Below are 19,032 nucleotides of genomic sequence, written 5' to 3' on the forward strand. Positions count from 1 at the left end.
AGGCCCCTTGCGTAGTATTTCATCTCCCTATAACATGCCTCCCTTTATAATTCCTGCACCTATAGAGCATACACCAAAAGTGTTAACCAAGAAGAGAAATTTATTTCAACTGCTACTTTTGCCAATGGGCTTTACCAGACAGATAATGTCTGGCTACCATGTTACAGGCAGTATAGTGATAAGCATCCATGGGACGAAGCTTCTATCCTTCAACTGCAAAGTGTATAAACTCTCACCTGCAATGCTGCATACTGTGTGGCTAGCAGCCCCACCCACATCCAGTGGTAGCCCAGGATGGGGAGGTTGTTCTCACTGTGGGTTAATCCTGCATCAGTAAGCGCTTGTACACACTTACCACTTGGCAGTGGATAATTTGCCACTGCGGATCCTGGGGCAATGATTTTTACATGTGTTTTTTTTTTACCATTTAGCCTTGCTTGAAGACTACAGAATACAGAGGTAATTCTCTGGATATGTCTTGCTTTTCCTTGCAGAGGATTCTTGCATTAGGAAATGTGGTGATCTGCATACAGAATCCAATTTCCACATGTAAAAGATGACCATTGTCTCCTACAAAGGCACACTGCTCTTTGCCTGCAAAATACCTTCCATTCCTTGTATCATTCTGTCGCATGTTCTTGATGAAATGAACCTTCTTAAAGTTCTTTGGTCTGGGTGAGCCTGACAGAGTCCGGCATCTGAAAAATAAAGCAATTGAAACCAATTAAGTTCTCTGCTGAATAGCCAAAATATCTCAACACAAAGGCAGGAAGGAAAGACCAGACAAATTATTCAGTTCACCATCCTCCCCACTCAGGAGTCTGTAGCAATAACGAAAACAAGAATGTCTAGAAACAAAAGGGGCTTTAAAAAAATAATAGAATGAAGCGATATATTTAAAAATGAAAAACAGAACTTCCTGGATTCTGTTACAGATCCCAGGAAAGATGAGATAGGGAAATGGAAGAATGATGTGTATTTTCATAACCACCAGAATTCTCTGTAATAGTGCAAACCAAAATGTTTTTCAGTTTTTAAACACTTCATAATGAGTAAAGTTCCTTTTGCTAACAAAAGTAACTGGATTGTGCAAGGAGGTCTTCTCTAAAATATGTTTGCTTCCTCTTTTCCCTCCTCTTCTAAGTCTGTTAACACACTCCCATTTACCCTGCATCCAGTATGCTCCCGCCCCTGGTTCGGGAAGTGATCTATACACAAAATTAGCCACAATGTGTTGTTTCTTATAAAACAGCAGCGTAGTGTGGGTTGTCAGCACCCAGGGCAAGGCAAGTAATTTGCGCCCCCTAACCCGTGGATTTGCGCCCCCTAACCTGTGGATTTGCGCCCCCTAACCCGTGGATTTGCCCTAACCCCAGATGTTGCGCCTGGTGCGGCCGGGCCCCCCTGCACCCCCCACGCTACGCCACTGTTATAAAATACTGCATTGTGATGCATTTCCCTTAAAACCAGCTTTGACTATTGCGAGAGAGAGAAAAAATGCCCTGGGTGTAAAGCCAGTAATGTGTGCACAACCTAAGCTGTAGGAAAGTGGTGCAAAACGCAACATAGAATGGAAAAGGTGTTACGTCTAGGTAATGTGTTGGACCAAAGGGAAGGGAAAGATCAAAGGCACCCAACAGAGGAAGGGCAAAGAATAAAGCACCGATTAACTGAGGACTGATTGGCAACAGATTGTGCATGAATTGTGACAAGTGGATACGGTGGTCTAGGAAGGGATCGGAGGATAGACATGAGAGGTGTAAAGCAGTGTTTCCCAACCTTGGGCCTCCAGCTGTTTTTGAACTACAATTCCCATCATCCCTGACCACTGGTCTTGCTAGCTAGGGATGATGGGAGTTGTAGTCCAAAAACAGCTGGAGGCCCAAGGTTGGGAAACACTGGTGTAAAGGATAAATGCACTGATGTAACAGACACACAAAAATATGACAATGAGAGATGGAAGTGAAGGGATCTGCTAGCACACAGAGAGCATGTTTTCAGCTTCAAAAGTGTATTTTCACATGGCCCTTTGCTGACAAGCAATCTTAAATCCAATGTATTTGATGGAGGGCCATTATTTGAGCTTTAGGCAGGTTAGCCAGATGAAAAGAGGACAGGGCTCCTTTAATAGTTGTACAGAAGACAAGACTTTCAGCAGGCATAGCTTTTCCTGCTGCCATTTCTCCCTCCACTCAACTATTCCTATCAGCAGTCACAATGGGCTCCAATTAAAAGAACCCCCACTGCGAGCAGAAGTCCACTGGAAGGAGAAGCACGAGTAAACAATCTGAAATATTAAACATTATTTATTTCTTTGGGCAATTATAGCTGCATTTGAATAATTTATGACTGCACTTCACAATGCTCTCATGAATGCTTTGTTACATACGGTCTAAAAAGAACAGTCTCATTAAGAGGAAGCAACGGATTTTGCTATTCAGGTTTCTTGCCCCTTAGGAGATGAGGAAACGGTTCTGTTCAATTTGAATTAGGTGGATTTCAGTAGTAAATACTGATAAGCTAAATTACTCAGGCCTTGACCTATGGAGAACTTTATAAAATTTCTGTCTTGCCAAGGGGCTATACCACAGGCAAAATGCACAGGGTGTGTTACTTTTTAAATACCGTATTAGCCTGAATATAAGCCTTACTTTTTTCTCAAATTCCAACAGTGAAAAGTTAAAGTGTGGCTTATATTCATGACCTTAGGGTATGCAGCCAGGAGCGCAGGGCAAACAGCGCCAGGAGCGCGGCACCAGCCCCACTCATAGTCCCCGTCCTCTCCCCCAAGGCTGGGAAGGGAGAGAGTGAGGAAGTGAAAAAGCCGCTGGCAACGCAGCACCCTGCCCCCGCCCAGTATGCAGCCAGGAGCACCGAGGAATGGAGCAGCTTATATTCAGGTATTTTTTCTCTCCCCATTCCAATTTTAAAGGTGCGGCTTATATTCGGATGTGGCTTATATTCAGGCCAATACGGTAATTATACTGCTAAAACACATATATCATATCATATCATATATCATATTTCTTCCATTATCAACTGCAAGTGCATTTCAATAAGAGCTCTTTTTTTAGTTTGCGTTTCTTCATAAAACAAAAGAAATTACTGGTTATGGTGTGCACCTGGATACAGTAAAGATCCTTTGGAACGGTTTGAAACAAGCAATTTAAAAAGCTGGAAAAAATGTATTAAGAGATGTTAAAAAGTACAATGGAAAAATCTGAACACCCTTTGGATGAATGAAAGCATGGCGTGTATTGGCCAGGCAAACGTAACAAATTCCACGGATAGCAAACAGTTAGTGTGATGGTTTCTATTAGCTCATTTTCGTATAGGAAACATGGGACAAACACAAATGATAAAAACGTTTTCTCTTTATCACAAGCAAGTTCAAAGTTTGTGTAGTTTTTAGGAGTCTGTGACTTGTGTCCCTTTCTAACCTTATAGAAGGATGAGATTGGCAAGTTATTCATTTCTTTATTTTGTCTTTGTGAATAATTAATCATGTTAAAAAAGAAAGGGTTGTAAATAAACAGTTCTTTGACTCTGAGCAAGGCTGCCTCATGTTATGAGCTTGTTTTGGGTTCCTATCAAAGCCCCAGCTCCAGTTGATCCTCTGTCCCTCTGTCCCATTGAACACAAATGCTTTGATGAAAGAGCAACACTATCCTGAATTGGTAAACAGATTATTAGTCAGTCATGCAGCATTTGGATTCTAACAGGGTACATAGTATCACAGAGCATACTGCATTGGCGGGCTAACTTTGTAAGAGGTCTTTACAAACGAATTTGCCTTCTGGAGGCACCTATGTTTGCAGCATTATGAATATATTTGGCATGAAATGTCAGATGCTACAGGACAGAGACCTTAAAAGCTACGGGTTGTCAAAGAACATTGTATTTATATAAGGTGTGCCCCAAACAGCCATGTGTATCACTTCAGCAGTCCCAAGAAGTTCCTTGTGGAGTGAATGTTCATCAGTGATCAAAACAGTACTTGTAAAGAGCTCCAATGTTTACATTCTTTTTGCACTGACCAAGCTGAAACAATTCTATAACAGAGTCTGTATTTTGTGAGAAGGACTCTTCACACATAACAGATTTAAATTGCGCTTGCTAGTCTCACTTCCTTGTTATGTCAGGCAGGGGTGGAGACCATCAAATCTAGGGGGCCAAATGTAGCCCTCCAAACCTTTCTATTTGGTCCTTGAGAATTTCCCCTGGCCACACATTCTCCCTCAAGGCCTCATTCCCCGAGTGCTTTTGCCTGAATGGAATGTGTTCTTGAACTGTGTTAATCCTCTGCTCACTTTTGCCTGAGGCTGTGCCCAATTTTGTCCCCAGTGGCATGTGGTGTTTGGAAGGTTGCCCATGAAAAAATGTGGACCTTGGTCTGGAATAAGTTCTACAAGCTTGCTATACGTGTTCATTGTAACCTATAAAGAAGCCAATGTGGCAGGACCTATACTGTATTAGACATAGGCAAACTCAGCCCTCCAGATGTTTTGGGACTACAACTCCCATCATCCCTGACCACTGGTCCTGTTAGCTAGGGATGATGGGAGTTGTAGTCCCAAAACATCTGGAGGGCCAAGTTTGCCTATGCCTGATCTACAGTGGTACCTCAGGTTAAGAACTTAATTCGTTCCGGGGGTCCGTTCTTAATCTGAAACTGTTCTTAACCTGAAGCACCACTTTAGCTAATGGGGCCTCCCACTGCTGCTGCTGCGCTGCCGGAGCACGATTTCTGTTCTCATCCTGAAACAAGGTTCTTAACCCGAGGTACTATTTCTGGGTTAGCGGAATCTGTAACCTGAAGTGTATGTAACCTGAAGTGTATGTAACCCGAGGTACCACTGTATATGCATACGGAAGAGGATCAGCCCTTCCAGCAGAAGCTAATGTGGTAGGAGCTGTGGAACCAATCCAGTTCATTTATACACAATTTGTAATGTGGGGTGGGGACATCTTTTCCTTCATCTCATCCCACAAAATGTATTGGGTCAGCCTTGCATGCACAGAATCCCTTGTGACCTAAGCACATAAGGAGTAGGGATGGACACAGCCCTGATCTCTTCCCTCACCCCCTGTCCCTGCAATTATTCCACATGTTCTTGGGTGGAACGATATCAGTTTTAAAGAAGTTCTGTAATGGTCCAAATTCTAACAAACATCAAAATAAACGGCAAAGGGGAAGGGGAACAGAAAGAGAAGACAGAGAGAGCTACCGCGCTCAAGTCCTAGTTATGTTGGCACCTGGTTCGCCACTGTGAGAACAATGCTAGACTAGATGTGCCTCTGGTCTGATCCAGCAGAGTTCTTAGATGTTCACATGTAAAGCCTGGCCTATACATGGGGATGACGGTGGAAATGGGTGCAAACAGGGCTGCAGATCAGAAGAGGGCAGTGGCTTCAAAAATAAGGTTGGGAAGATGAAAAGGGGGGTTAATAGTAGCTTAGTGGGAAGCAAGGGGATTAATGTGGGGAGAGCGGCAGAGGAGTTGGTGAGCAAGGGGGCAGAGCCTTTTACCAAGGCATGCCAGTGGGATAATCATTTCAAGGAAAAAAACAACATGCATACACTCTGTATAGTTATAGTTACCTCCGTAAAGGAGCATTTTCCTCAATATCTTCTAAAGTCTCCAGTGAAGACCTTTGGGAAATCAACCGACGTCTGTGAAGGGAAGGGAAAAAAGAACAATTAAATACTAAAACCATATGCAATTTATTGCCCCAACCTAGACAAATAATAACACACTTTTTTAAACAAAAACTGAGCTGAACTGGGCTAATTTAAAATAACGATATAGAATAAAACTTTTCTGCTTCTTAGTTTCCTTCACACTTCTCTTCACCATAAACAAGGCTGTCATGCAAGAGAAGTTATACTGCAAGCTCTCAAATGATCTCGGGCAAATATTCACTACTTCAAACCCCCAGTTTGATCTAAGGGTTTTAAAAGTAAACACTTGTTGCCCAGATTTCAGTCTGTAGATCTGTATATGCACAGTAAAAAGGTAAAGGGACCCCTGACCATTAGGTCCAGGCGTGACCAACTCTGGGGTTGCGGCGCTCATCTCGCTTTATTGGCCGAGGGAGCCAGCGTACAGCTTCCAGGTCATGTGGCCAGCATGACTAAGCTGCTTCTGGCGAACCAGAGCTGCGCACGGAAACGCCGTTTACCTTCCCGTCGGAGCGGTACCTATTTATCTACTTGCACTTTGAAGTGCTTTCGAACTGCTAGGTTGGCAGGAGCAGGGACTGAGCTCACCCCGTCGCAGGGATTCGAACCGCCGACCTTCTGATCAGCAAGCCCTAGGCTCTGTGGTTTAACCCACAGCACCACCCGCATCCGTATACATGCCATATAAAAACCAGTTCTCCTGTCTTCAGGCTTTTCAAACTGCTACTGAGGTTTTTCCTATGCAACCTGAATTAGGTGGGCAACCTGCAGCCCAGGGCTCAAATGTGGCCCCTGACATCATTTTCTGTGGAATGCAATGTCTTCTTAAACTTTCATCTGAGTTTCTTCCTTCCTTCCTGTTTGTTTCCTGCTTGTTTGTCCTGGTTTTTAAGATCATAAGATCAGGATCATAAGATCCTGGATCAGGCCAACCATCCTTCTAGTCCAGCATTCTCTTCTCACAATTGCCAACCAGATGTCTCTGGGAAGGCTGCAAACAGACCCGAGTACAACAGTACTCTTCCCACTTGCAGAATTATTTACACCAGGAAACAAGATGCCCTTTTCTGTTGTATGAGAAAAAAATATTTCCCTTTACGACTCTGGAATCTCAAACTCAGCAGCAGCTTACAGCCCTGGGGCCCAATTATGACCCCTTGCAGGTCGCCAGGTGAAAGAGCTGTCAATCACTATCTTCAGCTCACGTTGCTCGCCTTCCTGCTCCCTATATGTCCTCTATGGTTTCGTATGATGAAGCAGGAGCAACAACAAAAAGACCAGGGGGGAAAATGGAGAGAGGAAGGTGGCCACATCACAGAGGAGACAAGAAGAAAGGGAAGGGGAAGCTGTGGTGGCGAGGGTGAGGGGACGTGAATGAAAGGAAGTAAGATCTTCCTTGGAAACGAGGCGATGACTCAATATTTTTTAAGCATACATGCTTAAACTTCAGTAATTTGAGGGGGGGAATGCAGCAAGATAAAATCAATTCTAGAAAAAAACCGAGTATCATACAATGAACATACAATAGATAGTATCAGATTGCATAATCAAAACAAAACAAAAGAAGAACTATAATCAGATTGCCTAGGAGGGAAGTTGGAGAGACTTAGAAGTTTGTTATCTCTTGCAGAAGAATCAAAAGGTATTACCACATTTCAGATAGCATAAATAGCTTCCTGTTAACAGGGTTATACAAATAAGACTACACTAATTATTAGATATTTATATACACACAAATACACATGCACAGAAATACAGCTAATGTCATCTCTTCCATTATCTGCATTAGTGATTTGATTTGTTTACAGCTAACTTGGAATCTCTGGAACATTATTCTATTTTATCTCTTCCTGGTACTGAGGATTTTCTGTTATGTTCTTAAACTTCTTTATTCTTTTGTTTTGGTAACTGCTTTGGGGGTCTTTGTTAGAGCTGAAAGAAGGTTTGTAAATATTTAAAACCACAATACATTCATGGAGGAGTAACAATAAATAAACCATTAAAATTTTAGAATGCACAAGCCCCAAAAGTTGAGGGGGAATAATGACATCTTGTACACCTATTGTGTTGTTCAAAATCATAGCCTGCCAGCTACAACATGTATATCAATTCTTTGCCAATGCAAATTCACCTGTGATGTCATTTGAATTGGATTTGTAATGTTTAAAAACAAAAACAGAATTGGGTTCATACACTTCTCTGCATTTTGTTGTGGCACTAACCTTGTGTTTAGGGTTTTAAATAAATGAACACACACACACACACACACACACACACACACACTCATTAAGAACATCTAGTGCTAATTTTATTCTAATGTAAGATTTCTTACTAAGACCTTAGTCACTGGCTATACTAGCTCACTGGAAGGACAGATTCTGAAGCTGAGGCTCCAATACTTTGGCCACCTCATGAGAAGAGAAGACTCCCTGGAAAAGACCCTGATGTTGGGAAAGATTGAGGACACAAGGAGAAGGGGACGACAGAGGATGAGATGGTTGGACAGTGTTCTCGAAGCTACTAACATGAGTTTGACCAAACTGCGGGAGGCAGTGGAAGACAGGAGTGCCTGGCGTGCTCTGGTCCATGGGGTCACGAAGAGTCGGACACGACTAAACAACAACAGTGCTAGCTAGGGCTAATGGGAGTTGGGATCCAACAACATCTGGAGGGCATTGTGTTGGCTACCCCTGGTGTAAGATGAAGCCTGCCAAATTCAGACACAGCCCATTGGGACGTTCTAATGGGAACAGAACAAGAATTCATTTCAGCAGGACTTACACAGAAACATTTTCTGGTCTTGGTTTACTGCATGGATGAGGAACCTTTTGCCCTCCAGATGTTGCTGAACTAGAACTCCTATCATCCTTGGCCATTGGCCATGCTTGCTAGGGTTAATGGGAATTGTAGTCCATCTGGTTCCTCGCTTTAGTGAATAGCTAGCCTGCAGAAGAGTTGTGGGAAACTCAACATCTTTTTTGTTTTTAAATAAAGCAGGTTTAACAGACGTTCTGAAGAAGATATCAAAAGACCTGCTCTTATTTCATGACTACAGTAACAGCGCATTAATCATGCAGCTCCATCTAGAGCAATTTATTTCTGGATGCATTTAGCCTTTGGCTCATCCCCTTGTTGGCTAAGAAGAATACATTATTCTTTTATACAAGGGAGCTTCTCATCCAGCATTTCATACTGTCTCTCCACCTATAAGCATACAAATGCATCTTCCCCAAAGGATGATGTCATTGAATTTTTAACCTGAGGTCTATTTTTAGTGCTATGCTTTTGAGCTCTAAAAAAATTCTTCAGTGACCTAGCAACTGATGAAAACTGTGATGGTAGAGAAAGAGCTCCCAAAATACATGAAATTAAGACTCCCTGGCAGTCAAATGCTTTGGTTTCATCCCCTTCCCATGCTAACAGCCTTCTCTCCTCACTTGGTTGGTGAGGAAAATTAACATTTTTTACCCTCTTTGCAAATGGAATAGTGTCTCTCTCTCTCTCTCTCTCTCTCTCTCTCTCTCTCTCTCTCTCTCTTATTATGGTGGTGAGGACAAGAAAATACAAGGCAGCACAGTGTGACAATACAAACATGAATGGTAGTGGAAAGGCCCCCTCAGCAGCACTCCTCTTTGGCTCAAAAAAATAAACTGCCATGAATTATGTTTTGTTGGCTTATGGTTTGTTTGGAGGAACAGGATGGGTTTTATTCTTCTGGTCTGTTCATAGCATTTGATTTTTTTATTTTTTGTTGTTGTTTTCAATGAGTGCTTCCCAGAAAAGTGCCGCAGAAATATTTAATTAATAATAATAATTTAATGTATTTATTTATTACAGTGGTACCTCGGGCTAAGTACTTAATTTGTTCCGGAGGTCCGTTCTTAACCTGAAACTGTTCTTAACCTGAAGCACCACTTTAGCTAATGGGGCCTCCTGCTGCTGCTGCGCCGCTGGAGCACGATTTCTGTTCTCATCCTGAAGCAAAGTTCTTAACCCGAGGTACTATTTCTGGGTTAGCAGAGCCTGTAACCTGAAGCGTATGTAACCTGAAGCATATGTAACCCGAGGTACCACTGTATTTGTATTTTAAAAGTCAATCTGCTATATGCAATACTATTCAACACAGTGTTTTTAATGCATGTTTTCCATGTCTCAGCCACTGGTGTGACCAAAAAGGGGCAGCTGCTGAAGAGGTGGAAAATTAAGCCTGACATTTGTTTTTACAACTTGCTGCATTCTGTTTACAGACACTTACTCACAGGGCCATTTTTCTCACACTCTGGAAATTCCTGTTTTCTTATATCATATCATGGATTGTTGTGCTCTTTGTAAATCAGAGCTTTTATTGCTTTTATTTTGAAAACTGCTGCTGTTTTATCCTAGATTATGTAACAGACTAACAGCATCATTCTAACCAAGGCTACTCAGAAGCAAGTCTTACTAAATTCAACTAAATTCAACGGGGGTTAGGTGGGATTAGAATTTTAGCCTACTATACTGAAAAGCCAGAATGTGAAACAACATATCTTTTACTGCTGTTTTGCACTAAATAATCCACTAAATAAATCAACATTACAGCTAAGAGCCAGCAAGGCAAATTCCAATGAAATCTTGGATAAATGAGGTGATAAGTCACTGCCTCATACATAATGCTGTAAAAAGTAGGATTAACATTGACCCACCTCACAGAAATTGTGAGCTTCTGGGCCTGTCCACATGGTAACTGGGTAATGGTAACAACAACAACAACAACTTGACAATACAATGTGCACAACTAGTTGCCTACTAGCTCATGTGGTGCCACCTACCCTTCCGCATTCCCTCCTGTTATATTCTAGAAAGTCGCTGTCCCTGTTGCCTTTTCAGCGCCTAGTGAAGACCCTCCTCTTTCAACAAACCTTTTAACTGGAGATCCTTATCCCACAGTCTGCATCTGTATTGGTTCTATTTTAATTGTTTTTTAATATATGGAATTGTTTTTAAATGTTTTTCTTGGGTTGTATCCAGTGTAGCACTAAGTAACTGATTCCATTGCTGAACAGATTTACGCTTGTGCCATGTTTATGGGGAAGACCCCAGAATATGCAACAAACAAACAAGCCTCCTCTGCGAAGAGTGCAAAACACTGCTTGCATGTTTTAGGCCCATTTGTAATAACAATAAATAATAATTATATATATATATATATATATATATATATATATTTTCCCTGCCCATCTGGCTGAGTTTCCCCAGCCACTCTGGGCGGCTTCCAATCGAGTGTTAAAAACAGTACGGCATTAAATATTAAAAACTTCCCTAAACAGGGCTGCCTTCAGATGTCTTTTAAAGATAAGATAGCTACTTATTTCCTTCACATCTGAAGGGAGGGTGTTCCACAGGGCAGGCGCCACTACCGAGAAGGCCCTCTGTCTGGTTCCCTGTAACCTCACTTCTCACAATGAGGGAACCGCCAGAAGGCCCTCGGCGCTGGATCTCAGTGTCGAGGCTGAGCGATTTGTATATAAAAAAACGAGCCCCACCACATGCACACAAGACCAAGTCTGTCAAAAATTTAAGCAACAGAAGATCTGCCAGCACATCAATGTGCTCCATTGTAGAGAAGGAATGGAGAACATCCCAAGAGTTGCAATCCTCATGGAGATGTGAAAACACTAAAGAATAGAGTTTTAGCGGCAGCCAAGATAGATCTACTCCATTTATCTGGAGTTAATTCCTCTTTAGCCATGATAGTGCAAGACTCTGCCACCAAAGCATCTAAAGTAGAAGCACAGATACAGCTGCACATGCAAGAACAACACCTTTCTTGCCCCTTTAATGTAATTAATTTTATATGTGAAAACAACTGCCGTTTTAAGCCACACACACTGGGACGTAGATCTGACCCCTGCCTTCTGAACAGCATATTCCATGCCCTAGTCTCACGCAGAAGAAACAGAAGCAAAGAAAAAAGGAGCACTTGTTCCAGTCAAATTAACTGCATTACATGAACTACACAAAAGGGCAAGAGGTTCATTAAAATGTGTCACAAAAACAACACTTCAAGGGCTCTTTCAACACATACATGGGAGCTTTGCTGCAAAGAAGAAAGAATGTTTGAACAATAAAAGCACTGTTTACTAGGATTATGCCTATAAAGCATAGTTTCATTGCTGCAGTTGCCATATCTCACTGAAGGAGTGATTCATTGGCAGCCCAGCCCAGCAGAAGTCGCAGAGTGTGCATCATTAACAGCAACTTTAAAAAATAAATGCCCAGTGTTTTAAAAATGCCTACCAATGTGCTGTAAATTCTATTCTATCCTTTTCCCTTAATGACAAAACCAAAGTGTTTTATGCATTTTATTTTTGGGAATATAAAGTGAACAGTATTCACTGATTACCAGTGGTGTTTAGTCACCCATACGTGCCTCTAGTTTCACAAGAATTATAACTGTTTGTACAATTCCTCAACCAAATAACTCACAACGTACGGTAAGTTACAAAAAGCAAACCTCAGGTCTCCTCGGATGAGCAGCGGGATCCTCCAGCACATCTCCATTCTGCCAATTATCCCAGATCTGGACATCCTAACCCCAGGACTGGAACTGTCTGGTTACATATCCCTCCTGCATCTCTCCCAGGGCCATAGCAGCAGAAGAGATGGTGAGTAAAGCAGGACCCTTGGACTCAGCAGCTCCAGGACCCAACAAGCTGCACACAAGGCTACTCTGGAGGAGGAGAAGCACATGGGAAACACCTGCTAAGATCAGGGCCTGATCAAGAACCAGGAGGGTGTGGAGTCTCCAGATCCTTCTTAAGTGCCATGTCTGAGCTGCTTAATTGTTGAAGCAACAGCTCTTAATCCAATCTCCAGCCTGCCTGATCAGGGAAATGGACAAGCCGCTTGTGCCATTTGTGCCTTGTTAGCTACTGCAAGTACAGTGGTGCCTCGCAAGACGAAATTAATTCGTTCCGCAAGTCTCTTCGTCTTGCGAGTTTTTCGTCTTGCGATGCACAGTTTCCCATAGGAATGCATTGAAAATCAATTAATGCGTTCCTAGGGAAACCGCCTTCAGACCAGGTCCGGGGACAGTCTGTCCCCCGACCTCTTCTGAAGGCTGGGGGGGGGGGGGACAAGGGCCTTTCTTCCCACCCCCAGCATTTTAAAAAACCCCGGGACAGCGGAGGACGTCTCCGCTGTCCGGGGCGATCTTAAAATGCTGGCAGGCGGCATTTTAAAATCGCCCGGGACAGCGGAGGACTTCTCCGCTGTCCGGGGCGATTTAAAAGCCCCTGGGAAGGCAGGCAGGGGAGACAAAGACTTTTGCCCCCGCCTGCCTTCAGAAGAGGTCCAGGACCTCGTTCCGATGCCGGGCGACGGGGTGAGAGGTTCCCACCCCGCTGCCCGGCATCGGGGCATCGTTCCGATGCCGGGCGGCGGGGGGAGAGGTTCCCGCCCCGCCGCCCGGCATCGGGGCATCGTTCCGAAGCCCAGCGGCGGCGAGAGGAGGTGTCCCCGCCCCGCCGCCAGGCTTCGGAGGAGGTCCGAGGACAGCGGGGAAGACGCGCTGCGCTTCCCCGCTGTCCCGGAGATTTCCCTATGGGCTGTCGTCTTGCGAAGCAAGCCCATAGGGAAATTCGTTTTGCGAAACGCCTCCAAAACGGAAAACCCTTTCGTCTAGCGGGTTTTCCGTCTTGCGAGGCATTCGTCTTGCGAGGTACCACTGTACTAAACTTCTCAGCCTGCTCTACACAAAGCCAAGTATATGAAAATACTGCACTGTCTGGATCTTCAAAAATTGCTCACTCTACTCCTGCCAATATGCTCAAAGAAATGCTGCAGAGTTGTTCAGAAAGATTACCTAAGTAAGCATCAGGAAATGTCAACAGGGAGAAATGATTTCAAGTCGGTCATGTGCCTATAATTAGGCTACATTATTGAGAACAAGCTGCAACATGGATGAAGATAAAGAAAGACTTCTGTGAGAAAGGGACAAAGGATATGAACATTGATCCCTGTTTTGTTTTTAATCACTTGTTGACTATGTGCCAAACGAATCCTGCTATACAATGAACAGGACTTTCCATTCACTAGAAATGATAAATCAAACTACTTTGTCCTAAAGCAGTGTGATATGGTCAGGTTAACATGGAACAAAAGCTTCCCTTGTCCTTTTATTTAAGTTTTGTTTTCTCTCCAGTGTTCTCAGATTAAATCACAATTTTTCCATATATATACACACACACACACACACACACACACACACACGGCTTCATCTTGGGTTTTTTTTAATGGTATGGTAGATAGCCACAGGCTACATTCACACTCCAATTTATTCTGTTTCACTGCCGTTACCCTAACTGCTGTTTTGCGCAATTTATTTGAGCTTTCAGCTGACGTAAAAGCAACTTCCGGAAAACTAATGGAATTTAACGGAATATAGCACTAGTTTAATGCTTATTTCCATGCTATTTGATTTCAGAAAAAATCTGCTTGCAGCTTCTGAAACTTGGAAAAATCGCATGAGGCAAACTTTCCAGCCTTTGTGATGAGCTGTGGGGCGGCACAATGGCGCATGCCGCACTCGTGGTTCACACTTTTTTCTTTGTCTGATGAGGAAGCGTGTGCCAGTGTTTCAGCATAGAAAGTCATGCCAAGCAGGTAAAGCCTGGAAGAATGGCAGAAAGTAGAGGAAGAGGGACAGCATGGAGGAATGACATGTGTGAATGACATTTATCACAACATGGCAGAATAGCATTTGAGATGTGGTGGAAGAGGCAGACACAGCGTAAAAGGAACTTTAGAAAGCAGGCTGGAAGCACTAGCTTTATAATCATTTAAACTACAGTGGTACCTAAGGTTACATACGCTTCAGGTTACAGATTCCGCTAACCCATAAATAGTACCTCGGGTTAAGAACTTTGCTTCAGGATGGGAACAGAAATCGTGCAGCAGTGGCACAGTGGCAGCGGGAGGCCCCATTAGCTAAAGTGGTGCCTCAGGTTAAGAACAGTTTCAGGTTAAGAACGGACCTCCAGAACAAATTAAGTTCTTAACCTGGGGTACCACTGTAATGCAATAAATTCCACGTGTGAATGAAGCAAACAGTCTGACTGTCCGGTAGGGGTAAGCAAGGATCCCCTTTGGCAACCAGCAAAGCAAGCTATTGTAAATTAGGAGAGAGCTGGTCCTTTTCTTCTTTTATGCTCACATTAAGTCACACTTGGCCAACACAGCTGTAAGCTCCTGTTACTCAAGAGCCTATAAGTTTAGTTGGTATATCTGCACCAACTACCACTTTTATGAAAGGTCGTATGAAAAAACTGTCCCAATGCAATTTCTGTTTGTCTCATTCCAAGTAAAAAAACCTGAAGAGCATACTGACCCCAACACCAACCCACACCCACTGTTCTTTATCATTCTTACAGCTATCTACCAGCACAACATTGCTCCCTGAGCTATTCAGGACAATACAACTGTATCTTCCAAAATCTGGTGCTGTGGCAAGATGTTAGCAGCCAGTATTACAGATATTGAGTGCTGGGATGAGGAGCTCACAGAGCTGGTATCACATAGGCACAAGGACCAGTGGAAGTTCCACTTCAGCCTGCCATAATGGGGATAGTTTGTCCAGCGCTTAGTACATTTTCCACAAGACTCTTTTAAGTCCTAGCCTTGAAAAACATAAGAAAATATCTCCTACCACACATTTAAAAAGTGCTTTGTTACTGCAGAACTGTTTACAAGGATGCTGGCACTGGCCTTTCATGCCAACATGAAAGCATCTTTCACTGAAAGATAATCCATAAAGAAAGCTGAACTTTTCAAAGAGATCTGAGTAGAAACGAAGAGGGAAAAGGTCACTTTTAAGAATTATACATTTGTTTTTGTCCTTTGAAGCAGACAAAGATGCTGGTAGCTACTTCCAGTTTTTCCTCCCCCCCAAACTGCAGTGGGTATTATATATCCACTATATAAATGAGTTCCACCTCCTATTTCTGCTTTTAACAGAAGAGATTCAACTTTGTGCCTTTTAAAGATAACAACAGCAACACCACCACTGAAAATAAAGCTGAAATGGCAATGGTGTTCACATCATTCCACCAGTGCAAGATGGATTCATTGTACAAAGACAGCAGAAGTGCATTTGGTTCATTCCTTCTTCCTACTTGTACATACACTTCTGTTTAATCCTCTTCAAAGTTTTAAGACAATTCTGTAAAATACAGCTTTGTAGTGCTATAGTCCTGAACAGTTTTTTCACTGGTATCAGTTAGAATTTTGCAGATGAAACAAAAGGACTTCCAGAAACTAAAACTTGAGTTATGACCACTAAAACGTCTCAAGTACTACAAACATAGAGCACTTATTTATTTTACTTATAAACCACTTTTCACCTATATAGTCATAAAGCACAAAACCTCCTAGAAAACTGTAAGCCACTGTACATAGCTATAGCTCACAGACAGGATGTAAAGACTTTCCTGTGGCTATTGTGATGCGGAGAGGGGATACTGTGAAAAGAAAACAGAATTGCTGTACAGACTAAGGAAGAAGATTGGGTTAACAAAATGAAACCACCATTCCAATGATCCCCACTTGAAGAAAAGTAGGCGGAGAGAGATCTCTTACACCACATATTCCTCAGTGTGTTCTGATTCAAAACAGTAGATACTGGGAATGATGAGAAGGATGCATTTTTTTAGCCTACCTCAAAGTAAATGTACTCACCTTTTGCATTTTCATGTTTATATATGTCATTTGAGATTAAGGACAATGGACATGATGCAGGACACTGCAAAGGACTGGCTATTCCCTGTTCTCCTAGTTATTACCAATAAATGAAAGACTGGTGGACTGGATCCAGACAATATCTGTTCATTACCAACTTAAGTCTTGGTACGAACCACTAGGTTTAAATGACTACAGATGCTTATTGTTGTCTGATTACACAGGCATTATTTGGTTAAACATATGGGACCCAAATATGCCCTTATTTTGTTAACTTAAGTAGATATGTTTTTAAAAAGAATATGAAAGCACACCACAACAATCTCATCTGGTGAGTGAAGTCATCCTTATACTCACTTCTCAGGACTAATTCTAGTCATTATAATTTGATTTATACACATTACTAATGTAATGTATGTTCAAAGGCAGGCTGGACAGTGGTAAAATCATCTTATTACATGTTGGCGAGGAATAAGCAATGATTACTCTCTACAATTATACTGAGATAGCAATGACAGTGTTTACATCATTGTTTGGATGAGATTCCGTTTCTAAATTGGGAACGGAGCATCTCAAAACAATCCTTCATCGTTATGTGTAGGTAGATCTGAGGTTTCCAAAACGAGCCTGCTAATCTATGAAAGAAATAAGTATATTTAAACCTACTATAAACAAGCTTGATTTGGAGATTAACAGCCCCTGAACTTGATTCAGCCTAGAGTTTACATACACAACCGAGGGACAACCCTCAGGCTGCAGTGAGTTCAAAGTGAGATTGACTTGGGGCAAAGGAGTGGGGAACTGATCACAAGCTCCCTCACTTCAGCCACGCTGAAGTTCATCAAAAGACAAGCAAATGTGGAAACAACAGCAGGATTATTCCATCTTGAAAACCAATTTCACGGTTCCAGAAAATTCATACAATAATATAGTGAAGGATTAACATAGACCCCTCTCTCCCACCGTGTAGATAGCCTCTATAATCAAGTGAGTCTTCCACATGAACAGTTGCAACCCCTCTGGGCGGCTCCCAACAGAATAATAAAAACACGATAAAACATCAAACATTAAAAACTTCCCTAAACAGGACTGCCTTCAGATGTCTTCTAAAAGTCAGGTAGTTGTTTATTTCCTTGACATCTGATGGGAGGGGGTTCCACAGGGTGGGCACCACTACTGAGAAGGCCCTCTGCCTGGTTCCCTGTAACCTCACTTTTCGCAGTGAGGGAACCACCAAGAAGGTCCTTGGAGCTGGACCACAGTGTCCAGGCTGAATGATGGGGGTGGAGACACTCCTTCAGGTATACAGTGGTACCTTGGTTTACAAACTTACATAATCCGTTCCAGAAGTCCATTCTTAAACCAAGGCATGCTTTCCCATAGAGGCGGGGGCCTCAATTTACAAATGGAGCACGCTCAACAGAAAGCGGAACATGTTTTGCTTCCAAGGCAAAGTTCACAAACCAAAACACCTACTTCCGGGTTTGCAGCGTTCTTAATCCAAGTTGTTCATAAACTAAGGTACCACTGTAAAGTAAGGTACCACTGTAAAGAGGCCCAATGTGTATTATTCTACCCTCCATCACTGCCCATATATTTTGAGGGAGAGAAATAATGTGAAATGAGCATCTACATGATTGGGTCCATAAAGTCAGGCCTACTTCTCAATGAAGGCTATTTGCATGATGAGGAGCAAAGGGTCATGTTGCTCAGTCAAATTATTTCAATACTGCCCCTGTGAACATGTGACTGTGGATGAAATGTAGATTCAGAGTTGGCGTGATGTTAGATCTGCCAGCTTATTAATTCATGTAGCTGTCAGCACCCTTCTTGCATTGGCGGGGAAACATTTTTATTTATTTATTTATTTATTTTTATTCCAAAATGTAAGCCACTCTACATTCAAAAAAGTACCTAAGCAGTGTACAGAAACAGAATATAAAATATAATGCAGAACACAAAAAAAGTATTAAAACATATTTGCGTGTGTGGATCAGTTTGGATCAGCTTGCTTTTGTTTTATTATGTATTTTGTGTTCTCAGTTTTGTATTTCCATGTTGTGAACCACTCCTATGATCTTTGGATGAAGGGTGGTATACAAATTTAATAAATAAAATAAATAAATAAAATCATAATGAAAATTTGAAGAAATAAACTAAATTGGAAAGCCATGGTAGAAGGCTTCCTTCACTTCTAAGGGAAGAGAAATCCAGGGAAAGCATGGTGTTAATAGTGCTCACAAAAATGATTTCCACAAATAGGACATGCAAGTAGATTACTTACAACAATTTGCACAAGTTAACTGGCAGATAGCACAGCCTAACTAGCTGTCTATTTATTATGGCAAAGTAACAAGTGTGGCCCCTTTTCCTTTTATGCATGTTGAATATAATTTTCAGGTTTTGGTAGCCATCTGCAGAGATCAGAACACATCTCCAGATGCAGCTAGTAGCTTTTACTGTGTGATCATCTCAGTGCTGACAACAACCCCCATAATCTTCATAGTTAAGAAATGGGATGTTTTGTCTTGACAGACCATCCTAATTGATAATCATGCATTTGCTCTGTCAATTTCTCTGTGCACTGATTAGCAATTCTCTTATCAGTGGATGCATATCTAGTCCTTCAGTTTATG

General features: G+C 42.3%; 1 protein-coding gene across 2 annotated transcripts in view; it reads right to left on the reverse strand.

The window, feature by feature from the left end:
• CABLES1 (Cdk5 and Abl enzyme substrate 1) overlaps positions 1 to 19,032 on the reverse strand; it is a 52,557-nt gene that overhangs the window by 20,014 nt on the left and 13,511 nt on the right. For both annotated transcript variants that reach the window (XM_028737186.2, XM_028737185.2), the window contains exons 2-3: positions 5,603 to 5,674; positions 606 to 698 (exon numbers count right to left, since the gene is read on the reverse strand). In XM_028737186.2, coding sequence (XP_028593019.1) covers positions 606 to 698; positions 5,603 to 5,674 — 165 coding nt within the window. The remainder of the gene's footprint in view (positions 1 to 605; positions 699 to 5,602; positions 5,675 to 19,032) is intronic.

This window comes from Podarcis muralis, chromosome 8 (assembly GCF_964188315.1).
Source record: "Podarcis muralis chromosome 8, rPodMur119.hap1.1, whole genome shotgun sequence".
Classification (NCBI taxonomy): domain Eukaryota; kingdom Metazoa; phylum Chordata; class Lepidosauria; order Squamata; family Lacertidae; genus Podarcis; species Podarcis muralis.